This window comes from Perna viridis, chromosome 1 (assembly GCF_037379345.1).
Source record: "Perna viridis isolate PV_CMFRI_1.1 ecotype Kerala chromosome 1, ASM3737934v1, whole genome shotgun sequence".
NCBI lineage: Eukaryota > Metazoa > Mollusca > Bivalvia > Mytilida > Mytilidae > Perna > Perna viridis.
The window spans coordinates 63,672,461-63,687,626 of NC_142445.1; the positions used below are offsets into that span (position 1 = coordinate 63,672,461).

The 15,166-nt window shown below is 32.2% G+C and overlaps 1 protein-coding gene across 9 annotated transcripts in view; it reads right to left on the minus strand.

Annotated features, from left to right (window-relative positions):
- LOC148629809 (otoferlin-like) overlaps window positions 1–15,166 on the minus strand; it is a 123,312-nt gene that overhangs the window by 81,376 nt on the left and 26,770 nt on the right. For all 9 annotated transcript variants that reach the window (XM_088557524.1, XM_088557513.1, XM_088557504.1 and 6 more), the window contains exons 2-4: window positions 11,796–11,851; window positions 9,967–10,055; window positions 5,260–5,359 (exon numbers count right to left, since the gene is read on the minus strand). In XM_088557524.1, coding sequence (XP_088413650.1) covers window positions 5,260–5,359; window positions 9,967–10,055; window positions 11,796–11,851 — 245 coding nt within the window. The remainder of the gene's footprint in view (window positions 1–5,259; window positions 5,360–9,966; window positions 10,056–11,795; window positions 11,852–15,166) is intronic.

Genomic DNA, 15,166 nt, shown 5'->3' on the forward strand with positions numbered 1-15,166 from the left:
GTAAAAGTAGCTAATTTTGCAATCCTGCAGAAAGGGGGGGGTTATTATTAAAAAGTCTCAAACATTTCTTTTCTTCATTTCATTATGATTCTGATCAGACCTTAATCTACACTGACGAAGAAAGAAGTCTATATAATATCTATATTACTATACTCTCAGCTTCTTCAGGTTCTAAAGATTCAAAGTACACATGGTACAGTTGGCTGTAAAGGAGGTGTTTTGCAAATGTCCATGTCACCCAAAATCTGTAAACATTCAGATGAAAGGATATTTGCCCCTCCCCTCCCAAAAATGTAGAAAAAATGTATATGTTTTGCATGAATCTTGATTAACAACAAATTTAAGCCCACAAAGTTTGGCCTTTCCCACTCAGGAATGCTTTATGTTTATTCTCCCCCTCAAAATAAATCTACTTTCAAGTTCAAAAAAACATTCAAATTAAATCTATTTTCAATTTCGAGAAACCATTCAAAATAAATCTACTTTCAATTCCAACAAATTGTGGCATGTGTTCCAAGTTCAATTTTTCATTAATTCTATTTTGTGACATCTATCTTTCACACACTGTAATGAAATTTGGACAGTATCACACCATAAGTTACAGTTAATCTGCCTCATGTTGACATACCTCTGGTTTTTTCATGTAGCTACATCAATTATTCAAACGAAGACTAATAAAACAGTCAGAAATTTTCAAGACAATTGCATTCAAAGTTGGGTCAAAATGACTGGCATTATCAAAGCCATTATTTTTTCCCAAAGCTGATGCATACATATTTGTTTATTTTCTCTTTCTCACATAATCAAATCTAGTTCTCAGGGATAACTAAATTATTGGTTAGCAATTAATGAAACAAACTGAGGTCTTCTCCAGAGTAAACACTCGAAACATGAAGTCTCGCCCACACGGAAGGACTTGGCAACCAGAATAAATGTCACAACCCTCACATGGGAAAAATAATCTAAAGTCAAATAGAAGCATATCTGAAGTAGCAATACAAGAAAACAAGCATTTAAGAATAACAAGATTTCTGGCTGAGGAATAATTTACATAATTTGATTTCTCTTATGAAAGAAAAAGATGCTTTATCTACATTACTTTGAAAATGTCATATGTCAGAAAGGGTAAAACTTTAAGATGTCATTAATAAAAAATCACTTAAGTATGTAATGAAATAACTAAAACCATCTTCCTCCAAAGTTCATAGAAATATGGAGTCAATTCTATTTAGTTTTATGCTATGCCATCAAAGAACAATCATCTTTTTGAAGAGAAATATAATTGCATGTGCCACAAGAGAGACAAAAGAATGAACTGGCATTATACAATCTGAAAATAAGGTCTTACTTTTACTTCCAGCAGTTGTCTGTAAACAAAATTTCTGTCAAAAATTGACATAATGCCATATAAAACCAGTTTCAGAATACAGTTATTGCTTCTTTTCAAAATGATTGCTATCTTTGTTCTATGTCAAGAATTATTTCAGTGATAATCTTATTATTTTTGTGCATCAGTAAAGTTTTGTTTAATTTCACCATGATTTTTTTTACATGATTTATAGGGAGTAATACAATTTTTGTAAGTGTCCGTAAGTCTACATCCTTTTTGTTTCTTATGATGAAACCTGTCCTTGATCTAAAACACGATTTAATTTTATTTGTTTAGACACTGGACAGTGATCCATATATCTTATGCTGGAATCAAGACAATTTTTGCCCACAAGCCCTACACTATATATCAAAACAATTTGTGGTCAAAGAAATACAAGATTTTTCATGTGATGGAAAAAATAAGAAGTATATTGATATAAATAATTCAATAAAAGAAAAGTAGAGGTAGACATCCTACTGTAATGCGTCTATAAAATGAATCCCTAATGTCTCCTTGATATGAAATTTCCAGGAGGAAACAGACATTGTAAAGTTTTAAGACTATAAAGCTAGGGGCAGATATCAGTTGTTTATCATAGTAAATGTTCCTATTGCATGTCACCTGTTATCATCAGTTCCAAAAATATGGAAAGATGAGAAATAAGGGACAAAGCTATCACTGTTTAGGGAGATCTTGATGGCTATATAGTTCTCAAAGTACTAAGTATACTAAAATTAGCTTTTAAACAAAAACTGATATTTACTTTTTGAACTATACGCCTTAACTATTTCTTGATCTTATAGTTCAAGCTCTGAATATATGAATATTATAAATGCATATATAAGGGAAAAAGACTAAAAATTTCTCTAAGAATGTCCAATGATTCTATAAGATAATATAAACAAATTAATATGTGACCAAACAAATATTACATACACTTGTACAGTACAACACATCTTGATGAACTTTGAATAATTCATATGATTTTAGCTTCCACAATGATATGGGATAGGTACAGATGTACAGAAAGTAGTAACACTAATTCCCAACACAAAATGGAGAATCAAAGCATAAACAAGTTTAGACATATAATCAGCTCATTTTTGTGAGTAAAATTATTTTTGCTAACTTTGGAAGCAAAAAAAAAATTAAATGGCACCATTAAGTTTGAACAATTTTTTATACATTACACAGAGTGTAATAGCAGTGACTATTGACATCCTCATACAGGAAAATCAGTTGGTAATTAACAATGTGTATCTGTATTACTGATGAGCACTGTCTCAGATTATGACAGATTTCTGGGGACATTGTTTCTCCTGATTGTCATAAGAAATATGACAATATAAGACAGTGATACTTCATTATATAGAATGCCTAAAACTACCAATGAACTTCTGCCATATTAGACAATGTAATCCTACTGAAAATATCATCAAAAACTGAACTAATCTAACCCAAATACACTCTTAAAATATCACTGAGGGAAAAATATGGGTCATTGTTATGTCACTTGTCATCATATTGATTCTAATCATAGTAAATAAACAACTGCTTCAAATGTCACAGTTTTTCCTTTCATTTCACTTGGTTACAGGGGAAATATTTCACAATAACAATTCAGTACAATTTCTGAATGATTTTCCCTCCATTGTCTAAGTAAATTATAATCATTTCCTGAAAAAAAAGGTATTGTGAAGAAACATGTATTCAATCAAGGGTGGCAAAGTTATCTAAAATGAGGAGAAGTCATAAATCAAAATATTACAGTTGTTTAAAATCAACAAAAAATTTCCTGTGGCAGATTGGATACTTCTAGTTGCCTGCAGTTTCTCACTTGGAATTACACTGCCTTACAAGATTAAAAATAGAATTTGCATCAATTCATTGGAAGGAAATAAAATTTATGATTGTTTCCTTGCAACAAGACAACACATCTTTCCAGGATTAAGGGCAATAAATAAGACACTTTTTCACTCTCTGCAGAAAGTGATCAAAACTGAATGAATACTGATTAAATCAGAGTGATCACTGTATAAACCAAAAAGCTGACATCACCAGGTTTGTTAGATTAAGCTCCAGGACCCCCATACGTAACAATTACGTAAGACTAATACTAATGCCTTCTGAAATGCCAAATGTCTCTGCTAAGAAATTTATACTAATTGCATTGAGTAATTACATTTTTTCAGCACAAACTAATTGATCCTTGCAGTAAGTTTTCTCTTTCTTTTTAATGTCTTATTATTCATTCTACCCTGAAATTATGTTGCATTGATTTTAGAATTACCCATCTAACCATGAAATTGTATGATGAGGCAGTTTTCACATGAAAAGAATATTAATTTTATAGTTGCAGGTTTTAATTAAAATGTTTCAAATGAGACTTTATCAATATTGCGCGATTGGAACTACATGTTCTCGGAAATAAATGCCTTTTTCAATGCAATATATTTGACAAGTGTGAATATGCATCAAGGTGAGCAGGTAAACAAATTCAGTTCCCCAAAGTCAAAATTCAACCAGAAACATGAGAGTGAAATTGATTCTGTAATAACATTGCTCGCTTCACAGCAAATGATAAAGACCAATATTTACTGGAATAAAGAGATGCAATAAGTCAAAATTAAAATTTGTACATAGTGAATAAACTACCATTTGTATGTACAAATAGATCTACCAACCCATGAACTGGAAGTTAAAAAAAGACAATAGACATAAAAACATTTGCACCAGTATATAAACAAAAATTGATAATCTAAATAAAGCTTGAGCACTTCCTGAGAAGCTTTTATCCCACTAAGCAAATTTGCAAATTAAAGAACTAATAGTAAAAATAAATTAAACAGTTTACAGGTTGATTAAGGTAAATTCAGTAAAAGTAGTTAGACCTAGCCTTAATTAAAATTTTGCCTAGCCTGAAATATTCATACCAAGCCTTAAATAATTTTTTTCTTAGTCTGAAATATTTATGCCAAGCATTGACAAAAACTGTGCCTAATCTGAAATATTCATGCCAAGCATTTACTAAAACTGTGCCTAATCTGAAATATTTATGCCAAGCATTAACTAAAATTATGTCTAGTCTGAAAATTTTAAGCCTAACCAGAATCAGAATTGTACATAGCCTGAAATAAGGCTAAGCATAACTAATTAGTGCTAACCAAAACTATTTATAGATAAGCAAAGGCAAACCATGATTCTTATTATGGACAGGCATAAATTTAGTAATGGCTAAACATAACTATTGCAAGCTAGGCAGGTTGTAAAAGTTCAATTGTATGTTGCTTGGAATTTGGTGGATGACTCATACCACATCTTCTACTTTTATATTGGTATCTTATTATGAAGACATCTGAACATATAGTACAAGTCCTTTTGTAAAACCTATCAAATCAAGACTGCAAACAAAAGTTACTATATTCAGACAGCAGTAAAAATATCATTGTTCAAAATAGTTGGTCAAAGAGAATTGTACGAGGAAAGAAAATCAGAAGTAGATTTGATCTGAAGAACTTGAATTCATTGGAATTCCTCCCAAATGAAATAAAAAGTGCAATAGGAATAAGTCTTTTTAAGCAGAAATTAAGAATCTTCCTAATGGAACAAAAGACTAAAGAATTTACATGTACTATAATGTAAAATGATAACTTTGTTGGCATGCATTTATGTATTATTTACTAGTACTCATTTTGTTGCAATGTAATTAACCTCTGCACTTTTGTTTTGTATGAGGGTCTCAGGGAAGATTGGTAGTAAACTAACTATGTTACCCTCTTGAAATAAAGTATTATTATTATCATTATTTTATTAAGCATTTATACAGTGACCTGAGTTTGAGAGGGGGAAAATGATTGAAAAACACACTATTTTAAGGTGATCCCTACCTTCATAACTACACTGTTTGCATCTATCAAACAGTCAGAGATTTTAACACTCCCCACTTCTATCAACTCCTGAAGGATCATTCGGAAAGTTCCTATCAACCTACAAAATATCATTTAAATTTATTATAATAGTTAAAGAATCAGTTTGTGGTTATGCATTTTATATCATTCATCACAAAGCAATTCTCTTAACATAAATATGCCTTCAACACATTTTCCAATTTATTATTATATCTCAACATTATGCAAGAAAAAATAAAAACATATGTTCATAATTTTTTTTATAGTCACATGAAAAACATTATCACTTCATAAAGTCAAATAAGTTTACTTATACATTTTTCATTAGTTTTTTTCTTCAGTTTCAAATACATATGTTTTTGTATGATTTTCTTGTCCGTCTTCCACATATGAATAAAATGCTTTGCATGGTGCAGATTGATACGACCACACCCCATTGAACCCTGAACAGTTGGGGCAAGTATGGATTCATATTCAAACTTGACTCAGCTTTTAAATTTGATTGCAATAAGAAATTTGACACAGGATAAGAATTTGATTAGAATCAAAGTAGCTCCTTTTCGGCCCCTAATTCCTAAACTGTCCAGTCACATCCTATAAATTAAATCCAAACTTTTCTTGTTGTTTGGAACCTTGTGATGAAATTTTATAAAGATCTCCCCACTAATTTTCAATTCATTGCACAAAAACAATGTTCTATGAACAACTACAAAGAAGACACAACACAATAGCACCATATCATCATATGACTGCAGTCTTTTTTATTTTGCAGTTGTATGAAAATATAAAAAAAACATGTTTTCTTTGTACTAGACTGATACAGTCACAAAAGCCAACATGAGTTTGCTGTTTATCATGAGTCTTATTTAATCAATGATGACCTCTGGTTGTTTTTCATTGGATTTTTTTTTTTCAGCTTGGGTCATAGTTTAACATCAATTGGCAAGTACTGCATGGATATCATCAGAATGAAAACATTTGATTCATCTAACAGATACAGATTTGTAAATAGACTGACACAGTCATAAAAGCCAATAATTTTTTTTAAATTGGAATCTTAGTCCTTGTTGAATTGACCCCTGGTTATTTATATTTACTTGACTTTTTTCTGCTTGGGTCATAGAGGGGAAGATCATTACAAATTGTAAATGGTAAGTATCAGAAGAGAGGTTTAAATTATAAGACGTTTTTGGCACAACAGATGAACTTTCTATGACTACTTCAACTTTCTAGCCAACAGAAATAAATGTCTTCAAAAATCACAGTACCAATTACCAAAGGGATAATCATTACCTGCCTGGAGAAAATTCACAGTTATACAAGTAACAGAATCTGATTGACTGCAGAAGATTTTAGGAAGATAACATCTCATGATAATCAAGAAATAAATATAGGATAGTAATGTTTATTAAAAGTCAAAGCTTATTGGGCACGTATAGCTTAGCAAAATACAAAAATACAAGAAAGCAATGAAGCAACAAAAGTAACAACTGAATAAACAATCTCCCATGGTGACCTTGACCTTTGATACACTGACCTAAAAATCATTAGAAGTCTTTCTTCTAAACCTAACTTTCATCTGTATATGTTTCATTAAAATTCATCAAAGCTTTGAGGAGAAAATTTGTTTCAAATGGAAGGGCAGAAAGCCATTTTTTTACAGATCTCCCTGCTTTTGCTAAAGGTTGGGACAATAGAATAAAACATACACACAAGGTAATCAAATTATAGCACCCAACAAACAAAAGACTACTTCAGAGTTTGGTATAGCTAGTAGGTCTAAACTGAAATAGACTACAAAAGGCAAACACATTCTAATCCTATATCTAGTGGATACCCAGGCTGTTGAAAGTACAGAAAGTTAATGACCCATAGACATGAATGATGTGTACAGAAAACAAATTAAATCCACAGAATCTGACTTGGACACAAAACAACAGGCCATCTGAGGTCAAAAAGCTGCTCAGCTATACAGTTCTGGCTGATACTGAAGCATAAAAATCCTGATTATATGAAACATAAAGCTATACAGGTGTCATAAACAGCTGACAGTTAAAGAATATTACAATGTAAAAATATTGTCCAATCAATCAACACAACCATGTGTGGGAATCTCAATAATCCTCTTATTGCCTCATTAAGGAATACCTTCATGCTGTTTCTACTTCATTCTAAACCAAAGCAGGAAAATTAATTAAAGGAAAAACTTGAACAAGAATTCTGCCATATAATGGCAAATACATTTTATGGTAAACTTTTATTTCCGTTCCTTGTTTATCAGTACATATCAGGACGGATCACAAGTAATGATAAACACTAGTCCAACAGTGAATGAACCCAATAGTTCCAGAGGCTGTAGACTGGTCTGACAAAATGAAATAAACAGCAAAGGACAGGGTATGTAAAGTGTAAGGATCAAAGATGAATGACTTTGAAAAACAATGATTTGTTGAAATTAATCAGTATGAAATAGAAGTTCATCAAGTGCAAAATGTATAGATCTTCAAAGATAAATTCATTGACAAAAAAACAAGAGGCTCCCAGGAGCCTGAACCACTGGTTGAATTTTGCTTTTCAAAGGCAAAAAATTTAACAAGAAGTTGTCCCACAATGTTGACTCAAGAAGTCTTTGGTAGGACTTATCATAAGATCTTTTCAACAATTGAAAGTTTCTTTTAATCTATCATAGTTTTCAAGATACTGACTGAAAACTTTTAATAAAAAAAAGTCATTTTCCCCTTTCAATGGCAATAACTCTTACAAAGAGTCATCTGGCAACTTTTATCCCTAAAGACTTATGTAGTCCTAATAATATGTATCATTTCAAGTATTGAAAGAATTTGGCTAAACCTAACAGTTTTGGAGATATATGCGAAAAACTACGGTCTGACCCCTGTGTTCTATTTTTAGTTATGGCTGCCATGTTTTTTGACAGATAAAAATCCCCACACCAATTCTATGCAGGATACACCAAGGAACATTTGTACTAAGTTTGGTTTCAATTGATCAAATTATGTCAGGGGAGATTTTTGAAAGAAATAACATTAAAAATAGCAAAAATCGTTGAAAAAGGGCAATATCTCTAACATGACCTAACAGTTTAAAACCAAAATTTGACCAGAGATAGATCTCATCATACTGAACACTTTCATCCACAACAGAATTTAGCTCAACCTAACGGTTTTGGAGATATATGCAAAAATCTACTATCTGACTCCTATGTCCTATTTTAAGTAACAGCTGCCATGTTTTTCGACAAATCAAAAATCCCCATGACAGTTCTATGCAGGATACCCCAAGAAACATTCATACCAAGTTTGGTTTCAATTGGTCAAGTAGTGTCAGAGAAGAAGATTTTTGAAAGAAATAAAACTAAAAATAGCAAAAATCGTTGAAAAAGGGCAATAGCTCCATCACGGCTTAACGGATTATAACAAAAATTTGATCAGAGGTAAATCTCATCATGCTAAACACTTTTACCCTGTCAGAATTTAGCTAAACCTAACCGTTTAGGAGATATATGTGAAAAACTTCTGTCTGACCCCTATGTTCTATTTTTTGTAACGGTGGCCATGTTTTTCGACGGATCAAAAATCCCCACATCAGTTCTATACAGGATACCCCAAGAAACACTCATACCAAGTTTGGTTCTAATTAGTCAAGCAGTTTCAGAGGAGAAATGTTTTGTATAATTGTTGACGACGAAGGACGCCAAGTGATGGCAATAGCTCACTTGGCCTTTGGCCAGGTGAGCTAAAAATATCTTGAGTATATTAAAGCAGTTTGACTTTCACTTCCTCCTCAGGAGTTTTAGATCTTGCAGAGAAAGCTGTACAGGAAAAGCTAAATAGACATTCTCATTTGTTGAATTTCCCAAAGACAACTTTCCAGATCTTCAAAAGTTGTACAGTAAAACTTGTTTTAACAGAACTAATGTCTCCATTATTGTTCTGAATGACAGCTTTTACCTTAACAGACCTGTGTTAACCAAACATAAGACAAAACTGTTAAGACTTGTTGGCTAAGGACAGCAGGGCTGAATAATTTGTTCAGTTTTGACATATGTTCAGATTACTTTAATTCAGGATGCACAAAAGCAGATAGGACCCTGACTTCCAACATGAAATGTTCACACGTGTATTCAGTTTGTGCAGGGCTCTGGGTATTATCCATGTTCTTTAGGAGTATGAGATGATACATTATGTTATTACAGCTCTTTGTGTCATTACTTCTTTTCTGCTTAATAATAAGGTTTATGAGCTTAATTAATATATATGGGGTAATCAAAAAGAATTTCTCATAGTGATGTCATGAATTGTGACTGATCACAACATTTTGTAACTGATATGATTTTAGATTTTGTTTTAGATACTCGAATAACATTTGATCTCTTGACAATGCACTGCTAGGTTATTATATTTTTAATATCTCAACAAACAGCATTATGTGAGACTTTCTATAACAAATGCTGCATGTCTTCTTTAAAAGTTCATTCACTTCCTAACTTCATACATATTTCCAAAATACCTCACTTTCGACAAAAGGATTTCAGCCATTCATGTTTCAGAGCATCTATCTATATATAGGATGTCCCTTCTAGTATTGGAAACTAGTGCACTATTTTTCTCTGTAAGACAATACACATTATAACCATTAAAACTGCATAGGATAAAATTAAAACCCTACCTATTGCTAAGGTACTTGTTATAATTGAGAATCTGTATATCAATAAATTCATCCTTTTCAATCGGACGTGCCACTGGCCACTCAAATACCTGAAATATTCAGAAATAAATTATTAAAAAAATCTGTCAGAAAAATGCCCATGTTGTTTTGACATTACATGAAAAAAAAATCTTTTTAGAGGGAATAGGAACCCAAAAAGAGATTTACTCTAATTTAATAGTATCTATGTAAATATGCATAAAATGTGTTTCTTTAATTTCAAAGCCTCACCAATTAGCCTTAATTAACTGATAAACACTAACACAGGAGGCTCTCATTTTTTCCCAGGATGCATCATGATTATGACATATCTGTGGCACTAATCTGATCAAGTAACTTTATCTTATCATGTGGTCACACAAGAAACAAAATGTGTGAGAACTGAAAATGGTTTTTAAAAATTCAATATCATAATTTGAGACAGCACAGCAGGTCATCAGACAAAAATTAGATGTAAATAATATTACACTTTTATAGTATGTTTATAACATAAAAATGTGAAAAAAGGAGATAAATAATAAAAGAGTTTAATTTTCTCTTTGTTTGCATTGCATGAAATTTCAAATTCAAGAATGTTAACTTCTTTAATTTGCAAAGTCTTTCAAAATCTTTTTTTTTTTATTAACTTTTGATTTTGTTTTCAATTCAATTGAATGGTCTCTAAAATTAAGAGAAACAAAAATATATATGTTTTGCATGATTGAGTAATGAATAGAAAAAAATATAATACATCAGCAGTGTCAATGACTTAAATTGAAATATATATATATATGTCTTTTTGTTCCATTATTATCTTGTGTGTATTCCATTTAACAGAAATGTAAACTTCACTCACAAGTAAATAAATTTTCCCAACCACTTACATGATTCTCTACTTGTGACAAACTGTACATTCTTCACAGTTCTAGGGTTGTTTACTTAATACTACATCAGATTAAGTGCCACATTTACATCATAATTAGTGCTGCCATTTGGTAATTTGGCAGAAAGGGAGATTATCTTATAGCAAAGATGGCTGCCCCCAGTAACCATAGGGTCTCAGTATCGTATTAATTTTCCCATAGACTTCTAAAGTGAAGTGCATATTTTTAGGATTTTTAAAAAAATTTCCTGCAAAGAAAATAGGGTGAGTCCACAAAGATCTGACAGAAAAGTAGTCTTGAACTATAAATAGCCATTTTCCCTACTTTCACTTTCGTTTTGCACTCACCAAACCAACCTTTTCAGTGGAACATTTTTATGTTATTATGTTTGATTTTCTTTTAAAAAAGTTCTTCATCTTACAGTGTGATGTTTGCTCTATTTTATAAGTCATTGTTCATATCTTTTGACAAAACATTAGTTTGTAGAGAGGCAAGAAGAAAATGCACTATATTTTTATAGCATCCATGTTTTGACGAACACCCGCTCAGGGATAAGCAATACGATACTGGTACCATAGATTTAGAGCAATTATCCTCTCTAATTAAGTAATTAAGTACAATATAAGAAAATGAACTTCAGATTCTTCTTGTATTATGTAAAGACTATCAATATAACCCACATGTTGGAAAGAGTTTCTATTCCCTTCAAGCAATGTCATAATACATAAATGTATTTATTTTATTTGTAACTTTCAACAAAAGCAATGAAGATTGTCAGAACAGCTACAACTAAACACTTTTCATAAAAATTCATGAGTTTATGTGCTAAACCATTTTCAAAATACTTTCATGGTAGTTTCCCAAATTTACACATTCAACTGCTCCATTATATTTTTATCCTATTCCTCTTCCATTAATTCATCTTACCTCATCATAAAATGCTGAGTCATCACTTTCAACTGTCTTTGTGTAGTGTGATACCCCTGAAACAATAACAACAAAAAATAAGACCATGACTAGTATGATACCATAGAATATACTGATACACTTAACTGACAATTTTCAATTTTCTTGTTTCAGAAAGTAAATGAAGATTTTTTTTCCTGTAAAAGAAAAATTGTAACATATTTTTCATGTTTTAAAACATATGTTTGTTTGTTTGTTTGTTTGTTGGGGTTTAACGTCCGAGCAGCAATATTTCAGCTATATTCAGACGATGAACATGAAATGGATGATAAAATGAACATGAAATGAAAAAAAAAAAAGGATGGGACACAAGGACAATAGGGTCGACAAATTTTGATTGCCACTGGAAAAAGGGGGGATGGGTAAGGTCGGGCAATTTAGCCTCCTGTGGCGGAACGCAAAGGTTCCTACTCCTATCAAATACCACAGCAGGGTTCTTTAACGTGCGAGGAACGTGGCATCTTTCCCAACACGGTGCACCACTATGGTTTGCGGTCAGGTTTTCTGTATTATAGCCTGACAACCCCAGCACGTAACATGCCAAGGGTACCCCATTCTACCACCTGGGGCACACATCCCAGTTGCTCTGTGGGCAGAGCGCCTAGCCCCTGGCTAGGTTTCTGAGCACTATTTAGTCGCCTTATACGACAAGCTTAGCGCTGCTGCAGGCCTATTCTTTTAACACCCGGACCTGCACGGGGCTAAAACATATGTAAACATATGATTAGACTGTCGTTGAATTTTGTTATTTTTTGCAACTGAAACCACATTTATATATAATTTTTTTTCAAATACAAATGAAATATATACTGTAAACATACTATTTTTTTGTATTGTTATAATTTTAGACAGAAAACCATGAAAAATAGTAACCACGAAATTGAATATTAACACCAAATAATGTGAGTGTGACGGCATGCGCAGGAAAATAGGTCTGTTACCTGAAAATGGTCGTTTTTGGTGATTTTTGGTGATTTTTCACCAGATAAACTGTCCAAAGTGCATTTTTTGCAAAGCTTGTCCCCTCTGATGGTAATTTAAGCCAAAAATTGTTCATTACAGTCATAACTGGGAGGTCAAAGGTCACCAGAGTGGTCACTCATGAGAAAAAAAGAGGATTTTTTGCAATTTTTGGCTTCAGATTGGCCTAAAACTGGAAGTGGTTAGTATATGGGGTTGACATCTTGGGAATGGTGAGAAACATCATTATTCTATATAAACCAGGTGAAATGTAGCACTATGGATCCATTCTGCTGTTGTTAGAGGCTGAGAATTGAGACCTACCCTTAATAAAATCACAATTTTTTGTGGCCTTCTTAACTCATGACTCTTGTTCAGCTGTCAAGTCCCAATTTTAAAAAAAAAGTCTTTATAAGATAGCCTCATTTAAAAGCACATTCACTCTGTTTGCATATGAAATCAAATTGTGGTTTCCAAAGCTAAAATTAAAATTGCCAGAAGGTTCCCACATGGTAAGGGTTAATATGTTTACAGTCCATATACTTTCTGTTCTATATCAAGATTTTTAAACCTCAAGAACTTATAGATGTAAGTCTCCTTAATGACTAGTTATATCAAGATCACAGAACTGCTAACCCATTAGTTTTACCCTGAGACTGATAGAACAGTTATCTATTCCACAACAATCTAGGAATCAACGCAGCATTTTCCATGCAAGTATGAGTTAGCATTCAGTTAATAATACACAATACACTGCCTTCTGGACTGTATAATATCAGTGAGTTATATAGTTAACTTCTGGTAATAGAGCTGGGTTTTCCCTTGATTGAATGACCATTATTAGATGAACTTCCTTAGGTAGTTTTAACTGGATAACTTATAAGGAGATTTCGACTTTCCATTATTTCATAGGCATGTAAATATGTCTTTGATAGTAAGTGTAGATCTCCTTGTCAATTGTCTAAAGGAAATGACCAAGTAATGATCATTCAATCACGAAGAAAAAGATATACAAGTAGGAAGGCAACGTATGCATCAGTGTAAAACCTAAATACAAAATAGTAAGGGAACTAACTCTATTCCCTGAAGTTAACTGTAGCCAGTTTACATTATGATACAAATTCAATGAAACTTGATAACAAAAATTACATTAAAAAAGTATCATGCAATTTGTAACCCAAAATAAGTTGCCTAAATTGTATTAATAATAACTTCAAACTTCATGTAATAAAATAAAAAAAAGAAGTTTAGGCCAAAAGATTTCTGAAACTACTATTGTATTCATTGTGCTTTGATTTAATCCAAACTTTTTACATGTTGGGAAAAAAATCTTTGTTTTACATGTGGGAGTATATCTCTGATGTCTCACTCAATCCTATCACATATTCAACATGCTGTAAGCAATAGAATATCAGTCAGCAATAAAACAAATATTTTTGAAAGAGTAATCAAGGGAACCAAGGTTATAGTAGCAATCAAAAGAATGCAATCCAGGGACAAAGACCAGACATGGAAAACAGACATACAACAACAAAGAACTTAAAGTAACTAAAATCATACATACAAAGTAACAAAAGCAAATGAGCAACTCAGACTCCACCAAAAACCGGGAACATGGACCAGGTGCACCGGTAGGGTAAGCATCCTCTGCTTTTCTAGAAACACCCTTGTCTGGTCTTTGACCCTGAATTACATTCTTTTGATTACCGCTATAACCTTGGTTTCACTTGATTACTTTTACTTTCAATGGCAGCTATATAATGTGTGAAAAATCTATCAAAGCTTGTATTTTTAGCTTCCCACACAGGAGACCCTCTTTGTGGGAGACAGAGCTCAAAAGTGGGAGGGTTTACCTTTAATTGAATAGAACTTCAACACTAAGGCCTTCTCAAACAATGCAGTGACCTGCAAGCTATTTTCTGACTTGATGCCACCCTAACTGGAGGTACAGAAGTTCAACTCCTTCTATTGTAGGAGTACACTGCCCACTATATTGCTACAGACTTAATGAAGAACAGATGAACAGACACAAAAAGCGCTGAGAAAGATGAAAAGTTTATATGACCAATTAATTACCAAAGACTTTATCTAACATCTAGATTTATAGAAATATAATATATGACTCCTTACAATTAAAAGATTGATATATTTTAAGATATAATGAATCTTGCTTATATAAGTCATTGACTACAACAGACTTTTACCATATATGCTCAAAAGAGAGACAGCTTAAGTAAAGCATTATCATGACTTTGAGTCAACCACTTTTCCTACACTTCATTTAGTAGCAACAAGGACTATTAACTTCTGATTTTTTTGGTATGAGAAATAAGTATAAGAACATCACCAACAGTGCAAAAAGCAGGGACCTT